This window comes from Rhamphochromis sp. 'chilingali' (genome assembly GCF_963969265.1).
Source record: "Rhamphochromis sp. 'chilingali' genome assembly, chromosome: 7".
Taxonomy (NCBI): Eukaryota; Metazoa; Chordata; class Actinopteri; order Cichliformes; family Cichlidae; genus Rhamphochromis; species Rhamphochromis sp. 'chilingali'.
Window position 1 is genome coordinate 18,551,018 of NC_137934.1, and position 24,648 is coordinate 18,575,665.

General features: G+C 40.5%; 1 protein-coding gene across 2 annotated transcripts in view; it reads left to right on the plus strand.

Moving 5' to 3' along the window:
* Positions 1–4,311: 4,311 nt before the first annotated feature.
* Positions 4,312–24,648, plus strand: part of dgki (diacylglycerol kinase, iota) — a 97,955-nt gene continuing 77,618 nt past the window's right edge. For both annotated transcript variants that reach the window (XM_080885974.1, XM_080885975.1), the window contains exon 1: positions 4,312–4,776. In XM_080885974.1, coding sequence (XP_080742100.1) covers positions 4,553–4,776 — 224 coding nt within the window. In that variant the 5' untranslated portion in view covers positions 4,312–4,552. The remainder of the gene's footprint in view (positions 4,777–24,648) is intronic.

Here is a 24,648-nt window from a genome sequence, read left to right on the forward strand (position 1 = left end):
AGAATCAGCACCTCCAAATGTGAGGCCATGGTCCTCAGCCGGAAAAGGGTGGAGTGCCCATTCTGGGTCAGGGACGAGACGCTGCCCCAAGTGGAGGAGTTTAAGTATCTCGGGGTCTTGTTCACAAGTGATGGGAGAAGGGAGCGGGAGATCGACAGACGGATTGGTGCAGCAACTGCAGTGATGCGGACGCTGTACTGGTCTGTTGTGGTGAAGAGAGAGCTGAGTGTAAAAAGGAAGCTCTCAATTTACCGGTCGATCTACGCCCCTACCCTTACCTATGGTCACGAGCTTTGGGTAGTGACTGAAAGAACGAGATCGCGGATACAAGCGGCAGAAATGGGTTTCCTCCGAAGGGTGGCTGGCCTCTCCCTTAGAGATAGGGTGAGAAGTTCAGCCATTCGGGAGGGGCTCAGAGTAGAGCCGCTGCCCCTCCACATCGAAAGGAGCCAGCTGAGGTGGTTCGGGCATTTGATAAGGATGCCTCCTGGGCGCTTCTTGGGTGAGGTTTTCCGGGCATGTCCCACCGGGAGGAGGCCCCAGGGCAGACCCAGGACACACTGGAGAGATTATATCTCTCGGCTGGCCTGGGAACGCCTTGGTGTTCCCCCGGATAAACTGGAGCAGGTGGCTGGGGAGAGGGAGGTCTGGGCTTCTCTGCTTGGGCTGCTGCCCCCGCGACCCGGCCCTGGATAAGTGGAAGAAAATGGATGGATGGAGGTTTTGTTTGTTATTGTCATCACCTGTCTGATCAGGCCATTCATTTTAAGCAGCATGGTTTCAGAAGGTACAGGTATGGAGATGTTAGTGGATCAGTCCCAGGCTCTTCCATTATGCATCCAGGCACCAGAGTCATGTATAAAGTTTGTGTAACTAGATGAATGACGCTCACAGAATCAATTGAGTCAGTGCTATAGACTGTATGCAAAATGGAAATAGCTACTGTGACATCACTCATTGAATTTGAAACTAGCACTTTATTAGTTCCAGTGTAAATATTTTGAACTCAAGGTGGAGAGCATGGAATGCTAAGTTATTGGCTAAATCCTGCGAACTTTGTTAGCAAGCTTCATTCATAAACTGTACGTTTGCAACAGGCAGACAGACCTACATAATAATTGTTGCTTAGTAACAAGCACCAACACCACCATTATGCTACAGCTGCCCATGACACATGCCAATCAAACTCACCCACTGAACTGTTTTTATGGAGGAGATTGGGGATTGACTCACTTTAGGAGAACCTCATTTGAGGAGATGCAGTAATTGGTGCTTGTGCACAGGTCAAAATGTACAGTTACTGAATCACAGTGATGTCATGCATGTTAAAATGGTAAAAAGTATGTGAATATGCTGACTCGTGTTGTGATATAGTTTTGATGGAGGCAATTTTTGGCTCTAGAACTGCAGACTGACAGTTTCTGTTGCTGAAAACGAGACATCCCACAAACCTGACCGTCCTGACTGGATTTAGCAGGATTTAGCTTCTTCTGTTTTCTTTAAAGTTTAGTGCAGCACTGATTTATGCGTTTCACACAGCAGCATTCATTTCTAAGGATTTCCCTGGAAATCAGACAGACACAGTCCAGAGAAACAGACTCACTGCTGACTGAACTCGATCGGTAAACAAGCCACTTTTGTAGTTTCTCATTTATCAACTGAGGGTTTTGTTTGAAAGACATATCTGCAGCCAAAGAGCTGGAGGTACCGAGAACACCGCTCAAAGGTCTCGATACGAGTATTTAAAACTAGAAGTCTTACACATATATACTGGATTTGTGAGGGATATTTTCTTTTGTTATTAGTCTGCACTCTGGTATTGTAGACATTATAAAGACATTATAAAGTTTAAAAAAATCTGCTCACACAGAGATTCTTCCATGAAATGAGATTTCTGGCCACCTCAGAAACCGGGTATTAGGGTAAAAGACTAACTGAACAAGTAATGGCTGGTTGAGTCGTGATAGCTGGCGCTCAAGTCTCGCTGTTTCATCCGATAAAGTGAATGGTTAGAAGTGATTTCAACCTGATCTCAAACTTGGTACTTTTGGTACTTGGTATCAAAGTTCAGGAGACCTTTTATCCAATATGACAGAGTCTGTGGAACTCTTTTTGACATTTTCTCTAGTGAATTAATTTCATTAATTTTATTTCTGTCTGATCATAGCAAAACAAGCAGTATTTTCCAAAAACAATGAAAAATACTAATAGATAAATAAAATAAACAACTAAATAAAAAATAACCCCGTTATATTTCAGACAGAAAGGGTTCAGGGAAAAGCAATTGCTTATATGTTGCTGTTTTTTTTAAAAGAAAATATAAAATAGCTATTAAATGCAATTTGGCAGGTCAAAAATTATATATAAAAGATTGGATTTATAAAGCGCTTTAAATTACAATTCCACTATTCATTCACACACTGGTGGAGGCAGCTACAGTTGTAGCCACAGCTGGGGCAGACTGACAGAAGCGAGGCTGCCATATCGCGCCATCGGCCCCTCTGAAGTGTATTGCCCAAGGACACAACAACCAAGACAGACAGAGCTGGGGATCGAATCGGCAACCTTCTGGTCACAAGCTAAGCTCCCAACCCCCTGAACCATGATCACCCAAGATTTATATAAATCTTAACTAATACTAGTGTGTTTAAGTTTCAGCATAATTCAGTTTGCCCATTTGTGCCCATCACTGGTTATTTTTTGGGTTACCATTAAGCAGTTATTTGTTCTTTTTAATTTTTGTAAGGCTTTTTGGACAGTATGGCTGCAGTATTGTAGATAAAATTAGTAACTCTTATATGATTAGACTAATGTTAATGAAGCTTATTACCTGTAGTCATTAGTTTAGCTGTACAGTCATGTGGCTTGCATATCAATTACTGGTCCGTGCCACCTGTGGTTAATAGTGCTATTAGTTTTCGTGTAGTGTTCATTGCTCTTTCATCTTCTTGTCTCTTCCTTAGGTTGACAGCCTATTATGCACTAAGCGAACACTATAACAGTATGAACCGGAGAGATCAGGTTTATATACAGTGACAGATTTTTTTTTTCATGCACACATGAAAAAAAGGTTGTTTAAACTCAGCAGTAATTTCCCTGATGGTCCGGTGCAGTGGAGTGAAAAGGGACAGATGTGGCCTGATGTTTCACAGGGAGACTGACAGCAACGTGTAGGAAGCAAAGAAGCATGATGAAGAGGGAAGGGCAGCATGTTGACATCATGGAATGTGTGTATGTGTGTGACTAGACTGAGCATGAGATACTAGCAGTCTGAATGTGTTGATGCATGTATGCTTACGCTCTGGCCTACTTTCTCACTGATGATGCTGCAGAAAAGAGAGCAGCAGGAGGAGAGGGAGTATCCCACAATGCCACGCTGCTCACCCCATGAGCCATGTGGATGGATAAAGGACGGATGGATGGATAGATGTCGGAGTCAGCCAAGATCTGCACACACTGAACGTGTTTACTGTCACCGCCCTCACATTAGCTCGCGCTTTTGAAGTTTTTAAACCTGTGTCATATCGCAAACAATAAAACACATAACTTCCGTGTGAGTATTTCGAAATAAATGTTTTGTTTTTTAAATTAATTGGTTAGTTGTGGCTATGAGGAACCTCGTGGAAGCCATTTAATATCAAATATGTACTTAACGTTTCAATGGATTTGATGTTAAAGAAGAAACTGTAAATAAATCACTAATATTAGTTATAATATAGTAGTTTTAAAGATTTTGAGCTTTAAAAACAATTATGTCATCTGAAATTTTAAATCTGCCTTTAACTTGTGGTAAAAAAATGCATGGGAATATGGAGCTTCTTAATGTGTAAAAAAGTATAAGTGCAGGGATTGATTCTAAATCATAATTATAATTTGTGCAAGAACTCACATTTTTTTAAAAAAAAATTCAGAATATTTTTGTGTTTGTCATTTGTTGTAAAATGTACTTATTAGGTATTTTCGGGCTTATTTAAGGGGACACTGGTCCAAAATTAAAAAAGTAGGAGAAGAAAGCGAAAGGAAACCTAGTTTAAACCTCTAATTAAAAAAAAAGGCGGGCACAAAACTATAGTAAAAAAAAACAAACAAGCAAAAAACCTTACTATGCATAAATAACTATTTTATGACATAAAAAGACGATGGTTAATTTTTTAATGAATTATTATAATATTATTTTTTAAAATATCAAATGTCACATAAAAATGTTTCGTTTAAAAAAAGTTTGGGGGCTTTTATTTTGAAGACAAGTTTTCCCACTTCCTACCTGGCGTGCGTAGCTTGACGTAGCTCACTGCCAGTTGGTCAGGGGGCTCGTGAGTGCAGTTCGTTCTGCTGTCCAGGCGGCTGCGCGTGCTGCCGTGCTCGGCTGCAGTATATAAAGGCGGTCAGCGGTCAAAGCCCACACAGCCGCTCTCAGCGTTACGTTTTTTTTTTAAATTTATTATCACGCCGGAGTAGTTAGACTCTCCTTTTCACCGCCGGCATCCGCGTCCTCTCAGTACCCGGAGGAGAGGGGGTCCAGCGCGGCGTGACACCGCGAGGAGCGACCAGCATGGACCCCCAAGCGAAGGATCGCACCAGCCCGGCGGCGGGGGGCTTAAGCGGGCGCCCGGCCTCTCTCGGAGCTGACGGGGGTGACTCGGAGTCCGGAGCCGGCTCGGAGGAGGCTGCCGTGGGCTGCTGCAGCGACACGTTCAGTAGCCTGCCTGACATGGAGCAAGAGACTCTGGAGGAGAAATTAAGGGGACTGGCGTTCAGAAAACAGACGTCGTATCGGTGAGTGGGATAGCTGGGAGGATGCTGGGGAAGGATACTGGTTCGAGAAGGATATGTTTGTGCATTTATTATGTCTTTGCGCCTATACTTCACTCTCCTCGTGCTTAAGTTACACGTTAAAGGCTAAAGCTGCTGCAAGAATTACACCCATGCTAGCTAAATCTTGTAAACATAAACACACACTGAGTGGTGCATACTTCAGCTCATAGCTGAAAAGCTAAATTCTCACATGTCATAGTTATGATAACCCTGCCTTGTCCCAGGCTGTGCTCACCATGCTGCTGTTGACAGCCCCAGCACTGATATGCGCACAAAAGCCAGGGCATTTTAGCCCCATCAGTGAGGGATAAAAACAATTTTACATACACAACAATGTGTGCATGTCCCTGTGGTGCTGGAACAGTGTGGAGGAGGGGGAGGGAGTGAAGCTGTATTGATTTGTGGTGTGTGTGTGCGTGCGTGTGTGCGTGCGTGCGTGCGTGAATGCCAGCAGCATCCTGACACCCCAGTGTGACTGGCAGCTGCAGTTGATAGTGAAAACTGGCCAGATCCCAAGTCCAGACGTTCACACAGTCTATCTGTCTGTCTTTCTGTCTAGGCTTTGTGTTTATGTGTCTGCTGGAAATGATCTGTAGTTGGGGGTCAAATCAATCATTTCAGCTTGTTTGTGTTCGACTAACTTGTTTGTGTCTGATTTGGGGCAGTGTGATAAAGTGAAGTATAATTTTTACCTTCAGCACTATTAAATCTTTGCTTGGGAAAATTGATAAGAAAGGGTCACGACCTCTAATCTGGTGACTCTGTGCTCGTATGTACTGATTTGTGTCATGAAATTAATATTTTTCACTTTCAGATGTCGATGGCGTTCACATTTTGAATGTGGGAGGGTTTGCAGGAGAGGTTGAGTGAGTCATTTTGCAACTTGCACTGTCGACCTCACTTTGACTCGTAGATTTTAATCATCAAGTAAAAATGACTCTGTTTAGGGATTAAAAACTACTTGGTTAGATTGAAGGTCACAAAACAGCTTGGTCAATAAAACCTACTTTGATCAGTTAAGGGAATAAAATCTACTCTGATTAGAAAAATATCATGTTTTTGGGTGAAAACACACCGATTGCCACTTCTTTTTCTTGGTTTCCATGGTGAGACATCCCCTCCTATTGAAATTCATTCATTTTAAAGTTGTAAATCACATTTGGTCTTCGTCAACACAAAGAATAAAAACTGTAAATTAAAAATTATGGCTGCATTTGATAAATTATTTCTTTTTAAACCTGGGTGGGGGTGGGGTGGGGGTGCAGGATAATTACTGTAAGCCTTTTATTGCCCCAGTAATTAATGACCCAGTCAGATTAAATATTCCCCATGTAAACACATTACAGTTGAATAAACCATTCCTTTTTTTTTTTTGAGGAATGCAATTCATCTCATTTTAAAAAGTGCTGGTACATTATAATAATCCTATTACAATCCATTCGACAGATGATAATTACCCATTTTGTTGTTGTTGTTGTTTGGAGTGTGCATGATCTTTTTAAACAGTGTAAGGCAAAGACAACAGAGACTCACAACTCCTTTGTGTTTATTGTGTCATCATTTACGGAGTCTCTGTTCCGAGGGGAAACCATCTTTGGTTAAGTGAGGTTTCCAGGAGATTGTGTTTCCTGGGGAGTGCCGCAGCTGGCTTGCCTTTTTCCAATTTTATGACTGCAGGAGTAGTTTGTTGTGATAAAAGTGTTGCCTCAGTAGAAAATGCAGCAGTAAACCGGAGCATTGATGGGTTTGGTACACTGAACATATCAAACCCTCGTCTGCTTTATGGACTCCGGAGGAAAGGATGACGTCATGTGAAGAATCGTGTTCAGCCAGCAGAAGTCTTAGTTGGCAGAAGTTGTGTTATTATTATGTGATAGTCAAGGAAGTGGTGGTGTTTGATTATTTGCTCGACATGGATCCATTTTATTGCACTTAACTGAGTCAAATATAGCGAGTCAAATGTTCATAAGTAGTACTTTTTTAAAAAAATGGTGTTTCTCCAGACATTTTGTGCCTGTGAGGAAGAGTCAGTATTTGAGATTTATTGTTCTGTAAAACAGTTCAGAGCTTGATCGGAACTATTTTAAGTCACACTTTTGGCTTCCAGTGATTATGAAAACAATTACCCCATGGTAACCAATGGTTGCGAGGGAAAGATTGGTTGGGGAGTGTTTGCGGGAGGTTGCTTGCTCTCGCTGGGTGAAAGTGGTGCACCCAAAACCTTCTTACGTTTGCTTTGGTTGCTCCTAGATAGCAGTGATTAACTTTTACTTTGAAGGTTTCCCTTTTTCGTCGCCGATTTTTTTTGGTTTCACTACTGCAGTTAGTGAGGGTTTACAGATGCAGTGGTGTCTTCTGTGGAAACTAAAGGTGAATGTGATAATCTGATTGCGACTAAAGAAAGCTCAGGGAGGTTTTTGATGTTATCACCATTTTTTTTTGGACCAGTTTAACCTAGCAACAACTGGTCAGAGAATAAACGTTTCCCCTAGGGACCAGCAGTTTCTGACTCGTCTCTAGGCCCGTGTAATTGACCAACTTGCTCGCTGTTAGGTTCAGCTCTAGCTGAGATGACTTCGATAGGTAAAACCCAGCAGTTTCCATAGAAGAACCTGTGGAAGAACTACTACCGGTACTTGCTGCTTTTTGTCTCCAGATCTCTCAGGACCCATTGAACTGGCCTGCTTTAAGTGATGCACAGCAGCTGGCTGTTGTCTTGGCAAAGGTGATAAGATCCCAACAATTTAAATGTGAGACAGTTTAGTTTAGTAAATACACAATTTTCCATAGCCTGTGAGTAATTCTGATCATAATTTTTGCCAAAAATAAGGAGTTCCTACTCTCATTAAGTAATGACCTGTGGTCTGCCATACTACACCAAAATAAGGTGGTGTAGTCCAAGGAGCTGGCGATTGTTTAATTTAAAAATGCAACATTTTTTTACGTAAAAAGAAATGGGAACAATTTAACTGTGTTTTTATTAGGTTATTAGGCATTAGTTACCCTGTTTTCATCTGGTTAATATACTAATACAGTTAGTTTATACAACAGGAACAACTGACGAGTACTTGTAAGGTTATCTTGTGTTTTATAAATGCCGATACCCTTAAAACCTGTCATTCATCAACAGATAGTTGTTGGTGTGAGATGAAATTTTGGCAAGTGTGATTGCTCTTTTATGATGATTATCAGACACTTGGCTCAAACTTGATTGAGTAATGCAACTAGAAACCAGAAGATTTACCCAAACTCTGGCCTAGATATTCTACATATATAGAAATGCAGATTTCTCTGTATAGAGATTAATATATACCGAGTATATTGGAATATTACACCGGAATTGAGAGTAAAAGTTCTGGGAGGAAAGTGGAATGACAAAAGATGAACCAAATAATGACCTTGTCCACCCTGTCCCTTTATAGCTGCTTCCAGTAGCTGTATTCAGTGCTCATAAACTGTAAATGGCCTCACTGGAATCCCTAGTTGGATTATTTTTGTTTGCAAAGCAGAGAATTTGGCTCATGTTACTCAGCCACTGTTTGCTACTGTGCACCGAGTATTTCAGAGAAGAAGAATGTGGAAATGAAATGCCAGATGGTTAGAAAACCTGCCATTTTTTTTCTTTTTCTTTTTCTTTTTTTTAGTTAATGAACAACTTATACTGTGTATATGGTACTCTTTGCTGGAATTTCACTTATTCCCTAGCATGATGTTCTTTTGTCACATCTGAAGTTAGAACAGTTTGTTTCTTTATTGTATTTCTAATCCACCGCAGTATGTCGGTCGTATGTTTGGACTGAAAGAATACAGTCTGGTATATTTAATTACGCCAAATAAATCTGCCTTGTTCTATCAACACGACAAAGGCAGATTGGCACGGCGGTTAACGTGGCGTGTCTTGGGTTGTTTGGACCTTTGACCTTATTGGATGAGGCTATGATTAATCTGTGAATTTTCTGCTTCGTGGAATCAGCCATGATGTGCAGGAAATGGAATTAGCCGGTCAGGGGAGATGGTTTGTAAGAAGGTGGTTTACATAGCTTTGAAGTGGCCAATGCCAAGAAGTGAATTACCATATGTGGCAATATGAAAGAGCTGAGAAATTATGCTGTTGAACATCAAAGCCAGCGTGTGTGTGAGTGTATGTGAGGAGCTGTGGTATTGTGTGTTTATGGCAGCATGAGGCACGTGTAACTTATCTGCCAGACATTCGTCACACTTTGTCTGTGTGTGTGTGTGAGTGTGTGTGTGTGTTCCCAGAATGCTGTCCCTCCTTTTATCTATTCTTAGATGTCTCACCCATCTGCCTGCATGACAGCCCTTCCTCTGTCAAAAGACAGCGGCTTTGTGTGTGTCTGTGTAGTCAGTGCACCGGTTGGTTTGTAAGACATTACTTTAATTAGCTAGTCAGTCAGCCGGCTGGACACTCAATCTGTAAGTGAGTCAGTGACATGTTTCTCCAACCACTTCCTGGTTATCTGTGACAGGCAGTTGGTCAGCGTTGCATTTATAGATTTTTTGGATTATCTAGCTGTCAACACAGTTGGCATTAGAGCTCATAAAATTATATAAACCCGCTACAGTTCCCACAACCCATAAAGCAGAGCCTTAGCAGAGCGGCAGTTGTGCTCATAGCAGCGAAATGAGACTCTGTCTCCTCTGTCCTGACCTCACAATGACCCCACTCCATCCCTGTGCACTCTTTCTGAAGTCCTAATGTACCCCAAAGCCCATATATACATGCCTACAATATTTGCAGTCTTCCTGGAACACTTTATTAATTATGCCACAACTGACTGATAGCCACATTGAGATTAGATATAAAATATTAATTGCAACTTAGAGCTGCATCATAGTTGAAATACGTAGTGGGAGATATGTATTGTAAGATGATGCCATTAGAGATGCTGGGGCTTTTCCCTGCACCATTAAAGAGGTGTTAGTCAGAGCCAAAGGACAGTAAGGGCAAAATGATTACTAGTTTTTTAATTATGCTTTTATTTATTCATATATAAACTATATATTTTTTCGAGTAGTCTACTCCCAAAGACTAATTCTCAGCCTGGAAAAATCCCTGGATATTTAACCCCTAATTATCCTCTAATGTTTCTGGCCAGCGGCATGTAAATGTTCTGTGTCTGAGGCTCACCAAAGAGCAAACAGAAAAGGCAAACCTGTATTATCTGCACAAGATAGCTATTATGTTATCTGGAATGACAGTTTTAATTTAATTTGTCCTTATTGTAACTTATGAGAACATTTGAGAGAGAACTCACTGATAAATCTGTGAAAAAAGAGCACTAAAGGATAAGATTTACAAATATGAATGGGGGAAAATTGCCTCCGTGTATGCAAACAGTCTCCAGTACAGAAGAACGTCTGTGGTTTTGAAGAGAGGGGGTAAAATGGTACATACACAGATACATTCTGATGCTAAATCAGTGTCTGTGTTCACAAAACAATCTGTTTACTTTATTCTGCTGAACTTACAAAGTATCTACGAATTTCGCTCGTCTTTTGGTGGTCTCTGCGTGTTGTTTTTATATTCTTTAAATGACTTTAAAATAAAGTTTAGTATAGATTTGAATTTGTTGAAACTGTACTGGCTGATCTGAAGAGTTTTCATTATATATATATATATATATATATATATATATATATATATATATATATATATATATATATATATATATATATATATATATATATATATATATATATATATATATATATATATATATATATATATATATATATATATATATATATATATATATATATATATATAAACACCCAGCACGCCCCTGCGGGCGGTTTATCCTTCAAGCTCGGGTCCTCTACCAGAGGCCTGGGAGCTTGAGGGTCCTGCGCAGTATCTTAGCTGTTCCCAGGACTGCGCTCTTCTGGACAGAGATCTCCGATGTTGTTCCTGGGATCTGCTGGAGCCACTCGCTCAAGGCTAAAAATACCCCCAGAATCTACTGTTTGTATCCCAGCTGTCAAATGCTTCCCCTGGCACCTTCTTTGACTCCAGGATGTCATCGCTAACAAGAAGCCGACAACGCTGAATCACACATTATTTGACAACCACCTAAGACTTCGAGTCTGTAGCTGATGAACCAGCTATCTGGCCGTGATCTCTGACTTTGCAGGCAAAGAAAATGCCAGCGTGACCTGTTTGCCCCGAAGCAAAAATACAAAGAAACAAACACTCTGTTTCATCACCCCAGCTTTACCGTGTGGTGAGATTTTTACCGCCGCCTTTGTGGGAATTGTTGCTGAAACAAACCGCCACAGGACAGGATGTTGCAACGCTATCCTTCCGCTATTTACGGCCCACTTTACAAACGGCATATCACAATAAGTGCATGTCTGCAGTCCAGGATATACTCCGGGTTTCACGTCCACTGGCTGACTGCGAGGTGGTGTATGAGAGGGATGGAGAGAAAAGGCTGGCGAGGCACACACAAATGCAGGAGGAGAGAGGAAAAAAACATAAAAAGATACGAGTGTATCTCATGTTGCTACTGCTGTGTACCACCTGCGGGGGTAAACAGTGATCAAAGGCCTTTCATCATCTGATACTGCCAGAATATAAAACTCTATTCAGCCTTCAATTAGGACAGAATACAGAGGGGAGAGGGGGAAAGGAGGGGTAAAAAATGGCTATAGAGGGGAAGAGAAATGGGCAAATGTTTGATACAGAGTCAGAGGTATATATGAAAGAGGAGGAAGCAGGAAAAAGAGAGAATTAGTGGCAGTGGCATATTATAGGACAATTATTTTATTACCCAGTGGAGAAGTGACATTAGGCGGAGTAATAAAAGTTAACTCGCTCTTAAAATAAAACAAGCCCGGTGACTTGAATGAAGCTGTCTTCTGGTGTAAGAGTAAGGCATTTAAGGTCCCTGATATATTTATAACCAGCGGAGCTCCTGCTGCTGCTTATGTGCTGAAATCTTGGTTTCTTCCTTCAAGCTTTAAATTCTGTTATCATTAACCTGTCATTCTTTTTAAATTAAACTTAAAAAAAAGATGTGAGTTTGCAGTAGAAAAAGCATGTTTGATTTTCCAAATGTACTTACCCGGAGCTCCTGAAGGCACTCGTGAATTTTTAACTTTCTGATTTTTGTGTCTGCAGTTGTTTTCTATGGACGATGCACACGGTCAGCAGCCTGAAACGGCCTAAAGGAAAGAGATATTTATGAGTTAGAAACCTTTAATGTCATTCTACTTACAGTAATTGTAAAACAGAGCAATACATCCCAGTGCAGTTCAATAGCATTGGCTTTCTCTGGGGAAATTAAATGGGAAAGGCCAAAACAGAAGAAATACCTTGCATGCAGTAAGGGCGGCATTTAATAAGCTACAAAACACATGGGCACACATAATTTTTAATGACATTTTTACAATTTAATGCATTCAGGAAAAGGAAAACTTTGTCAAATTTTGACAGGAATGTAGATGTTATTAATTTTGCTGTTATGTCCTTAATTTATCTACCTACAAGTCTCACTGAGAGACGATCAGACATCAAAAATTAATGTTTTGGTGACGCTTTAGTGTGTTACTCTGGAAAAATGTCGGCCTGTTTTGGCTGGTTTTTCACTTTAGTGTTGGTTTAGTAATGGTTCTCAAAATATGGCGTGTGGACAGTAAGAAGAAAAACTATAAAACTATAATTACTATACGTATCAAAACATCCAAAGGAGATGATGCTTTTGGGTTGACCTTCACTTTTAGATCAGTTTCTATTCTGAATGATTGCTAAAAATTCTGGAGTATGGTGCATGAACCATTTTTGTGCAGAAAATGAACTCGAAATTACTCTTACATGATCCGCACTGTATGAGTGCTTCTGACGTTAGTGAGCCTTTGACTCTCCTGAGGTTTCCATTTTTAGTTTTAGTGAAATGGTCTCAGCAAGTGCTATGTGGGTGTAACAGCAGAAGGACCTATTATTTTATATGTAATATATATGTCCGTGTTTGCTAATACAGCACACTTCTCCTTCTGCGTTACCTCTCATGGCTAAAGTGAATGACAGACAAGATCAATAAGAAATAAATAAAGAAATGTAAAACAACGGTAGCCACTGTGATGTCGCCTGCTTTTGAAGACATCTCCATTGTAACTTTTGGAAAGTAGACATCATCAGCGGGAGGTAGATCTGAGAAGCCAATGAACGCTGCATGCTTATTGGCTTGTAGCCCATTAGTCATCTCTGGTAAAGCATATTCCTGTTTATTGTCATTATGATCACAAGTGGTAACCTTGACCTACAAAGTAAAAATTATGTTGCACTCAGTAAGACTTGGAACTGGTACTTGAAGACATAAAGTCAGCAGGAAAGTGTTTAGTAAAAGGTAGAGCTCAACTGAGGCAAATGCTGTTTTCCCATAGAAGGGTTGGTGTGACAGAAGAGGATGCTAGGGACAGCCTGAGATGGGAGTATAAATATCCAGGATCTGTATCCAAAGTTTGCCAGACTGATCTTGATCTGTGTGAAATAGTTTAGGATGAAACCAAATGAACACATCTATTTAACAACAAAAAAAAAAAAATCAGGAAGGAGAACAGAGCTCATCTGATAGGCCTGTGTGGGTTAGCCTAACAATAAAGGTTTGGGATCACTGCTCTATAGCGTAAAGCAAGAAAGACCTGATCCCGAATGTTCTATACAACCAGTGTAGGAGCTGGTTTTGTAGTGCAGTATGTGTTAAATTCAGTGGAACGTTTGGCTCAGAGTCCAGGCAGCTTAAAGACACTCATGCATTTTTAAGCAGACGATCACAGCACCAATTGTTGATGAAATACAAGGCTCAGTGACACAATTTTCCCTCTCTCCTCTCATCCTCACAACGGATGAACAGATATACATGCATATTTATGATTTCTCCTCTTGTTAGGAAGCAGAGGAGGAGGGAGAGTAAGCTGTAAGGTAGACGAGATAATTCAAAAAAACAGAAGAACATATAGGATTTTTGTAAGATTAAACCAGTCTCAGTGCTATGAAGCTGCAGTTTTCTTTTAATCCACAGTCCTGATTTCTCAAAGTTGATTATATAATTCATTTGGGGGTAAAAAGACATTTTATGGGACTGAACACTTCGAGTGTGAGGCATGAAGTGTTCAAGACATAGTTAAAGCTATTTGTATGTCCAAGGCACCTGAACCCAAAATTTTGAATGTAAGATTAAATACTGACGCCATTATGCCATTTCCAGGCATTATACTTTTTCAAACTCTTCCTGGGGATTTTAAGGGGTCAGCTTTGTATTTGGTCAGTGTAGATGGCACAGCTTCGTCATGCTAAATTTGGAGGCTTTTCAGTTTTTGTTGAAGGGCGTGTCTGTGGCCCAATGGGCAACAGCAAATGACATGTTGCACTTACAGCTTCAAGCTGGTTGACTGAAGCCATCTAAAAGTTGGTCAGGAAAGTCCAAAGGGAGTTGGTGTTACTTTATTTTGAAAACCGTGAGCTTTTACCAAATGTGTGACCATGGCGGCATGGAGAATTCGATGTTTTGCAATGGAAAACAAAATTGAACTCAAACACCCAAACTTCTCGTTTGATGAGAGCTACAGAGCAACACAAGCACAATAAGATAATTTTGTATACTGGTACTGGTATACTGGTAATGGTGTTAGCCTAACCTGTGGATGGACTACATCAAAGGTTAGGCTGTTCATACAGATTGAGCACAGAAGTCAAGGAAGAGTCAAAGGCACCTTCACAAGATAAAGGGGGGAGAGCTAGGGAAATGCTTGTGAGACTATAATGATATCATTACATCAAGAATCCAAACTCAATAATATTATATAAAAAAACAAAAAAACCCTCATCGCCAGACTAACCACAAAGTCAAAATAGGAGCCAAAACTCAATAATATCAAGCAAGAACCCAAAAATATTCTTTCTTTTTTAGCCATCTCTCTCCTGATTGGCTGCTACTCGCAAACAGAAAGGTTGAACAGAAAGTGGGAGGGGCTAGAAGAGCGTAATTGGAGTATTTGAAGTAGAAATAGCCTGAAATAATTTATTTATTAATTTTTCTTAAGCACAAATTCTGTGCCGAAGGGATTCTGCTTCATTTTCCAGAATAATGAGTGTGTTTATGTTAGTGTATGTTATTCATCGTGATGTGTAGGGTTTCTCTGCTCACTGACTCAGTCTCCTTTTATTTCTATACATATTATAGACGGTGTTATTCGGAGGTGTTGGTACAACCTTCGCTACCTTCACTGAGTAATGCTGTTCTAGTTATCTGGTGGTGTGTTTGTGTGTGCTTATGCATATCAATCATTTTCTTGCTAAGAGGAAGAAGAAGAGTGATGACATCTTTTTTTGGAACAGTGGGATTTCTGGCTTATCTCGCTCTCTTTTCCTAGCCTTTTCAGGAGTGTTTGAGAGTGACTGGGTGTCTCTATGTGTGTGTGTGTTGGGGGTTATTTTGCCCATAATGCAGTGTGCCGAGGCATTAAGGGGGATTGGCTGACAGGAGCCGCTCCTTATTAGTCGTCTGCCTGGCTGTAAGAGGCTTTTCCCACTTGGAAACGGGGCTGAAAAAAAGAGGGCAAAAGGCGAAACAGACGAAAAAAAGGGAAGTAGATCTTCTTAGTGTACTAGAGAAGAGAAACCATGACGTGTTGCAAGATTAGTCAATTAACTTCCTTCCCTCACTAGGTGATTGTGACAGGCGTTTTCTGCGACAGTTAGTGTGACGTGTGTAGCCTGTTGTGACCTGCTATTTGTTAAAAATGACTACCCACACTGATCATCAGAGAAGTAGTCTCTCATCTATCATGCCGCAAATGATGTAGTAGAAGAAATTGTGTCCTTTATGGCCACAGAAAGTGGCCTGATGATAATACAGTATAATGAGCAAAAAAGCAACAACATGGTAAGTAAATCAACAAAGGCAGGTCTGAAAACTGACTGGTGATGGCTGACCACATCAATGCAAGCAGAATGACTCCTAAATACACTGAATTCGCTGTAATGGAATGAAAGTCTGATGTGATTTAAAATAAAAGAAGAGGACAGCTTTCCCAACCTCTCTTCCGTGCCACTTTATGTAATTTATGTAGTGTAGCTGTCTGTTTACATTCCACAGATGTAGAGAGGCACAGCGTTGGACCTGCTTGTACATTTTGTCAAGAAATAACCACCATAAATTACACCTTCAGTTTCTGAAAATGTGTTTTGACATACTTAAACTTCCTTAGGTAGCTGTTAGTATAAGGTTTGAAACCCCTTTTCCATTAAGACTGCCTTAATACTTCATGGCATTGAATCAACAAGTTAATGGAAACTTTCCTAGCATTTGCTCCATATCGACATGATAGCATCGCAAAATTGCTGCAGATTTGCCCATGCACGTTTTGGATTGAGATCTGGTGATTGTGGTGGAAATTAGAGTACAGTGAACTCATTGTCAGGTTCAAAAAATCAGTTTCAGATGATTTGAGCTTTGTGACATGATGTGCTATCCTGCTGGAAGGAGCCATTAGAAAATGGGCACACTGTGCTCATGAAGGAATGGATATGATCAGCAACAAATTTCAGGTACATTGTGGTTTTTAATGAATGCTTAGTTGGTAATAAGAGTCCCAAAGACTAGAAAATGTCCCCCACATTCATTTCATTTCATTTCATTTCATTTCATTTTTATTTATTTCACACTTGGTACTACAAATCAAACAAAACAACCACATCTTCTATCAACAAAACACAACAACCATGTGTGAAAAGGAGCAGGAAGAAGAAAATATTCTTATTAAACCCTGCCCCCTATCTACCATCGAACTTATATCACCGATGGGCACCAAAAATCAGGAACAAACTAATATTGACATTTCTCTCCGGTCGAATCCCAAACCAACATCACATTCATTCGCATTCTTCATACTGAGTTATCGTTTTAAACATATAACACTTTTTAAAACATTGTAGATTTATACAATTCTTTAAATTATAATGAAGTGAATTCCACAGTCTTATACCACATCATTGGAGCGCCACAACCAGCCTGAACCACTGATACAAGGCAGGATGGATCCCTGCTTTCATGACATCATTTTCATTTTGGTAAGCCTGTAAGCATCCAGTGTAGCCCATCTGCTTCAAAGTTTGACATGTTATGCATTAAGACATGTGGGGTTGAAATGGTACTGAGGGGCCAGAAATGTGCAGAAACTGTCCCCCGCACCACTATACCACCACCAGCAGCAAGAACTGTTAATACAAGGCTAATCGATTCAACATTTGTCCAGTTTGGTAAACCCATGTGAAACCTTAGCCTCAACTTCCTGTTCTTAGCTCATAGGGGTGGTACTCTGGTGGCCTTCTGCTGCTGTAGCCCATCTACTTCAGTTTGACATATTGTGCATTCAGAGATGCTCTTCTGCATACCTTGGTTGTAGCGAGTGGTTGTTGTTGCCTTCCCATCAGCTTAAAGCACTCTAAACTTTTCAGACCTCTGGTACCAACAAGACATTTTCAAATATTTTCTCTTTTTTAGACCATTATTTGTTGTTTATCTGTTTTACATGATCTGTCTATGGCTTTAATAGATTATTTTAAATACCTATAGGTAGATACCAGAAAGATGATTACATTCATCTGGATAAAGTACGTTCAGTGAGATACAAGCGGAATCAATTTTCTGTGATTACCTGGATGATTGAGCATGCATCAAGACTTATTGGTACATAGATATGCAGGTAATTACACCTAATGTCCACCTTCAAAAATAACTTGCAGTCTACACACTTATCTCACTTTTCTTAGATGAAATGCACACAATGATTAACATACTGTAGAGAAAAGCACTCAGAGTCCTTTATTTTTAAGTAAATTTGTGTGAATAAATTTCTCTTTCACTAATGTTGGATGGAAATAAAGAGAAAATCATTTTTATCACTCAACCCATTTTGTCATCAAAACACTTAACAGGCCATGACAGTTGTAGCTGCTGGGCTTTTATGTTTGTGACACTGATTGCTTTTGACTAGCTAATGAATTAATTATGACAGCCGAGGTCTTGCTTTGATCTATCAACTTATTACTAAATTTACACTAAAACTGGTTTGTTTGCACTGTTGGCATTCACCATTTAAAACAACCAAAGGTGCTCAGGATGGATCAGCATACATCTACATACCAACCATGTATGAATGTGGATAGACTGCTGGTTGAACGATTAGTTGCATAGACAGCTGACTGACTCGAATTACAAGCTGTTTAGCTGTTAGTGAGTGTTGTGAAATAGGCCGCACCTTATTAACCTTGATGCAGAAACCTTAATTTTGTCAGTAAAAGGTATTTTATGACCCAGGAGGTGAGCTGGAAGATTTCCGGTTGGCGTGTTTCTCAGCTTTCCTGTTTGCCTGGATATAAGTTTGATTGTCTTGATTTGTCATATCAAATTGCATATTACCACCTTGCAATCACTTGGCGATGATCAGTTTTTTGCTATTATGTTCATGTTCATGTTTTGTTTTTTTTAAGTTTTCCTTATAGTTTAGTTTTTTTCCTTCTTTTTCCTCAGTCGAAGTGCCAAGAGTGGTGAGCCTAAACTAAACATGCCATGAAAACTTTGCAAACCTCTAACTTGTCATAGAGAACTGTCATGTCTGCAGCATGATAAGTGCATGTGGGCCATCATACTTCTGCTTTTGTTTTTTTGTTCTTTTGGCCACCCACTTCAACCGCAACATACAGCTATATTACACCCAAAGAACACCATCTTTTGATAGCAGTGTCCCCATTTCTTTAATTGATTTATTTATTTTAAGCTGATGGGTGAACAGGTTTACGTGATAGTCCCCTGACAGTCGACTGAGATACCCTGCTACGTTGCAGTGTTTCTGTCAGTTGTCGAAACCGAGGTAGAAAAGTAAGCATTACCAAGAGTGAGTAAAGTCAATTTGAGTACTACAGTACATCAATACAGAGGGCTATCTATAGCCATGTTTCCCTGGTATGTAATTGTACTTTGAAAGTAGCACCTCCTCTCTCTCTTCCAACAAGCCCATCTGTCTTGATAATGAACCTGTGGAGTTCACTGCTGAGGTGACACAGACTCCATCACTGCAACTCTGGCCTTTCTTCCTCTGTGTCTCACTCCTGTCATATCACAATGAGCTTTATCACCTAATAGGTTTGCACATACACAAATTATTTATCTTGTTTTTTGTGAATGACAATGATAAACTTAGGAGAAAATAAAGTAAAATTACAACCCGTGAGAACCCAATGGAAAACCAAAACAATACAGAAACATCTATTATAAGAATATGATATAAAGTATATAAAGAATATATAAAAATGGTCTGTTTTTAAAACAAAGGAGGTGTAACATGCACTAATGTAACACATGCACAGCTGTGGTGACCTCAGCTCTGGCTGTATTAAAGGGTGTCATGATGCTAGTTTTGCTTCCCCTTGTCTCGTTGGTCTGATTGTGTTCAGCTGTCTTCCCTGGTGTTCCCCATCTCCCTGATTACGTGGTATGTACATAATGTCTGAATCTGCCTTTATTTTTTGTTGTGTTGTTCCTCAAGGTTGTTCCCTTCCTCACACTATTGTTTTTTTTCCTCCTACGTTGATTTGAAGGTTGCAGCTGAAAATTCCAGCTAGACTTTGTATTTTTAATATCCCTAATATAACATGGTTACACTTAGACCCGGTCAGTGGAGAGTTGGAATGACGGCATTCACAATTAATTTCCTTGTGCACAAGCTCCTCGCTCTTATTTTGAAAGTTTTGCTAGTCCCAGCCCTTCCTTCTTCATTTTACGCACTTACTGGCTTGCCCAGATTCACATTGGATTGAGTGGACTACTGGTGTCAGTAGTCCACTCAATCCAGAAGCCATCATTGGTGGAGAACTGGTTCATCTGTCGAGACATCAAGTAGAACCTGGACTATCTCTGCTATGTCTAAATCTGTGGAAACGCTGGGTTCCTTAAAATCAGTTTTGGAAGATTATCTAAGCGGCCTAAGTGGTCAATGAAGAAAATATTCAGTTGGCACATTTTTGTGTAGATACATGAATATAAGAATTGCAGTTTCTTCTAATACCATACTTTCATTAGTCTTTTTTTCCATACTATTTTTACTACTTTTTCCAAAAAGAAATTGGATGGTTTATATTTTCTGCATGGCTGTAAATCCTGGAATAGATTTCAGTATCTAGGGTTTACTCACAGGCATTTTCTGCCAGGTAGATTGCTCGGCTAAAGAACCGACAAAAGGGCATTTCATTTTTTTGATTTATTTTCATTGCTTTATTGTCTGGCCTAATCATCTTTCAGAGGTATCTCAGAGGTTTTGATGGATGAGAGAGATCTGCGGCTCTGCTGCCAAATGCCTGTGCTGACTAATTTGGTGAAGCCCACAGCCAGCTGCTCCATCAGGGGCCGATGCTCGGGAAGGGGATTAATGTTTTACTCTGTCTGGTTCACATGCCGCCAGGCGTGCTTTTCTTTTTGTAATTCTGGACCTTTAGGGTGTGCACACTGCTTCCTGTTACGCACTCTGCCATGACCGCAAACACGTACATCCTACATGGATTAAAAAACCTTTTGGAAGAGTCTTGTATTTGTGTTTTTGTGTGTGTGTGTGTGTGTGTGTGTGTGTGTGTGTGTGTGTGTGTGTGTGTGCGTGCGCGCAGGTAGGATTACCGAGCACTGATCATCTCCCAGCACTCAGAAAGAGGAGTCCTCATTTAAAGTCAAAGCTTGCTCTTGCTCACACACACACGCACACACACACACACACACACACACACACACACACACACACACACACACACACACACGCACAGAAAACACACACACACGCACAGAAAACACACACACACACACGCACAGAAAACACACACACACAATACCCAGCAGACCTCAGCTGCACAGACACACTATAATTAGTGAGACAGCTTCTTTATCTCACTCTCTCGTTCTGTGTGTGTGTGTGTGTGTGTGTGTGTGTGTGTGTGTGTTTCCCTCTGTGTTTGTTAATTGCTCAGGTTAGATTAGAGTTATTAGTAAATGATTAATTTTATTAGGCAGATGTAGCCTGACATTACAGAGACAGTGCATCGACCTTTTTGTGAATCTCCCACTGTACTGTGAAGTGCAGCAGAAATGTTCCCAGTTTTCCCGTGTTTGTTCGTTCTTTTCTTCTTTGTTTCTTTCTCTGATTCTTGTACTCTTTGCCATCTTTCTCTGTGCGTGTCTATTCTAAGCGTTAAAGGTCAGATACAGATGCACAGTGTGAATCTGGTGCCACCCCCACATTACATGCTCGCTCTCACACACATGTAACACACAGGCACGCACATACAGGCTCACTGACAGACTGTGTAATTATGTAGGTGTCAGGGGAAGATGTGAGGGAGAGAGGGAGCCCGGGTGAGGAGAGGGTCGTATCACTCAGGTTCTGGCTCTTCATGACATTTATTAATTGATTGCAGAGTAGGATATACCTAGTGTCATCACTGCTGCTCAGATCTGTGTATGACTGGGTGCTGTTTGCAGAAATTATGTTAAAATATGTCTATAGATAAGATTTAACATTTTTCCAGTTTCATTATTAGTTTTGCTTCTTCTTCATCGACTTTGTTATTGATTCCTTATCAGTTTTCTGTGGGGGCCTGTGCAGATTATTGTTACAGAGTATTTAGGAGCTCCACCTCAGGTGAATCGGGTATCAGTTGTTAATTATTTTGCAATTTGCAAATGCCAAAAAACCCACCATTGTTGAAAGAATGTTGTTATATTGGAGGCATATGATTCCAGCAGAGTGGAAAATTGGCACCAAAATGTTGTTTCAAACATGACGTGACATAACAAACATGATTAGAATGTTTTTTGTTTGATATCATGTTGCTATTGAAATAAAACAATATGTTATTTATTTAGTTATTTTAATCTAGCCTAGAAAAAAAAAACATCCTTGAGGTTGCGTAGGAGTTCGTCCAAACACTCTACATGTCGTTTGGTAAACCTGGAGAGGGCATGCAGTCGTGTCCCATGGGGTTTCCATGTGGGGGTTGCTACAGGAGTATGGGGTAGCTGGCCAGTTGCAGTCTGTGTAATCGTAGTGATTACTTAGTTCACACTGCAAAAATGAGTCAGACTCACTCCTGGTGGGTCCTGCCCTTTGACATCGATTCTGTTTACAGCTTTTACAGGGACAATTTCTCAGCACAGCCAAGTAGCACAGGCTCTCTGCTTTGGCCTCGGGATGATTTGGATTGAGTTTTCACTTCCAAGTCTGAGAGCGTGCCTTGCCCATTCCCGGAGTTGCTGCTCTTCGGGTCTCGTTCATGAGTGGTGTGTGGAGCAGGAGATGGGATCTTTTCTTTTCTTCTCTTTTCTTTTTTTTTTTACACCCACATTTTTGCCTCATAATGTTACTTTATTTAACTTTACACAAAAGCAATTAAAAACAAATATAATTTTTACCTTACTCATGTATTTTGGTGTCCTATTATAGGCTGCTGAAAAAACAGAATTAAATACTCTTGTCTTCCAGTAAGTACACAAAGACATTTTTAGAAATCTTTTTTTTTGATTTGGGGTGATTTTTTTCTTTTACTTTACAATTGGTCATCAGTATGGTAATTTTAAACAAAACCACTCTTCACTTGTATGACTCAGTTATGTTGAGGTGCTTTCCCAGTTCGATATCCATCTAGTGCCGTGTGTGGTTGTTTGTGTTACAGTGCAGACAGACTGATTTAAAAAAAAAAAAAAATCCCAGTAAGGCCAGTTGTTCCTAGTTCTGCTGCTTTTTTCTTCCCTACTGCTCTGTTTAGAAAGCTGTGCTATTAACCTGAGCAGACATGGTTTTACTTATTTACATCAATTTGCGTGTCCCATTGACTTTGTGTGCATGCGTCCTGTTTAAAGTTAGCTTTGCATTCAGTCTGAACACGCCTTTGGAAGAGCTGACGTTCTCCAAGTTTCTACAACTCCGTTTTTCGAACCTGCCCAAACATGCTGTCTCGTATAAAGCTGACTCTCAGCACTTTGCTTTAGAAATAGTTGGCATGATAAATGTGCAAACTGAGTGACAAGTGAGAAATCCAGTCATTGCCCTGTCATGGGGTTAGGGTCACTTTGTGTCACTCACAGAACAGACTTGGTGTGATTTGGACCACCTGCCTCTTGAAAGTACTCATAATTTCAGCGTATTTGTGGGTCTTTAGGGCATGAAGCTTTAACACTTTTGGAAGCCCTCGTGTGGTATGCCCTCTACATTTTTGACATTAATAAAATCCTATTTCCTCTTTCGCTCTTACTGGGAAATCCAGAAAATCTCTGCTTTTTCCAAGCCAATGAGTAAGAGACCACTCTCTGTATCTGTGTGTGTGTTTCAGCAGTATGTTGAGTTGACACTCCACCACTATGACTGTTAGTAGCTAGTTCACAGACAATAAGAAGTGCTCTCACTTTCTTTCTATCCTTCCCACTTATAGAAACAGAGTGGGTTTTCTGAGTGGGAGCTTTTGGAAAAGATACACTGCTGACTCTGCTGAACAAAGAGAGAGAGATGCTGCTGGCTGAAGCTGCTCAAAAATACCAGTAGTACAGTAAAAATTTAAATTTTGTGCATTTTGATATTTCCTCTACTCAGATTTTAGAATAAAAATATTCTGGCTAGATATGTTACTTGGACCTCAGTCAAACAGGCCTGAAGACCAGTTGGAGAACCTCAAACAGCCTTTGAGGAACACACTCTCCTTGTTAGCCATCTTGTTTGAAAGGTCACCAAAGTGGGTGGTTCGATCTCCAGCTCCTGAAGTCCATTGGGTGAGATGGTTAAACGACCCCTCACCCCAACCGGTCACAGTATATGGTTGCCACTCTCTGAGCCTGGTTCTGCTGGAGATTTCTTCCTGTTAAATGGGAGTTTTTCCTTCCTGCTGTTGCCAAGTGCTTGTTCATAGGGGGTCATCTGATTGCTGGAGTGTTCTCTGTATTATTGTAGGGTCTATACCTTACAATATAAAGTGCCTTATGATGACTGTTGTTGTGATTTGGCAACAAATAAATAATCTTGAATTCACATTAAAAGCTTCTCTGGTGGTAATTAAAAATATTGTGTGGATGGATGAACGTGGCTTTCAGTATTCAGTTAGAGCAGAAAAGGTCTGTTAATGTACCAGCCCATTACCTGCTGTAGTCATCATAGGCGTTGTTAAAACCAATTCCAGCCCTGCCTGTGACTTCTTTGACACGGTGTCAGTTTGGAGTCCAGTAAATATAAATGCTAATTAAGCTTGCATTCACTATTTGGTTTTGGCTCCTGCTGCCAAAAGTCATAGATCAGTGTTGAGAGGTTAATGAAGCAGAGCTTTTCTCCTCATAAGAGTAACACTGGCAATTGTCCAACCAATGAGAATTCATTTAGATGCATATTTTCAAGAAACCATCAAAAAGATTGAATCTGATGTGCATTCAAAACAAAAAGTGCAAGTGATTTCACAAAATAAATAGGAGAGAGGATGGAGTAACGCCGTGCGCTGAGAGGTGGATGAGGTTGCGGTGGGGTAGGAGAGAGAGGTAATGTGTGAAGGAGAGATGTTGATCGTGAGGAGGAGGAGGAGGAGAGAAGCCAAGGCCTTTGGGCAAAGCCAAGACCGCCCACAGATGCTCTCTCCTTCACTCCTTCTCTCTCTTCTCTCACACTTCATCCCTTTCACTTCTCTCTCCATGTGTCCTCTTGTCCTGTCTCTCATCTCCAGCCTCTCTCCACTTCACACTCACTTTCTCCTCCCTTTCCTCTCTAATCCGACTTGTCCTCCCTCTCACTCTCTCA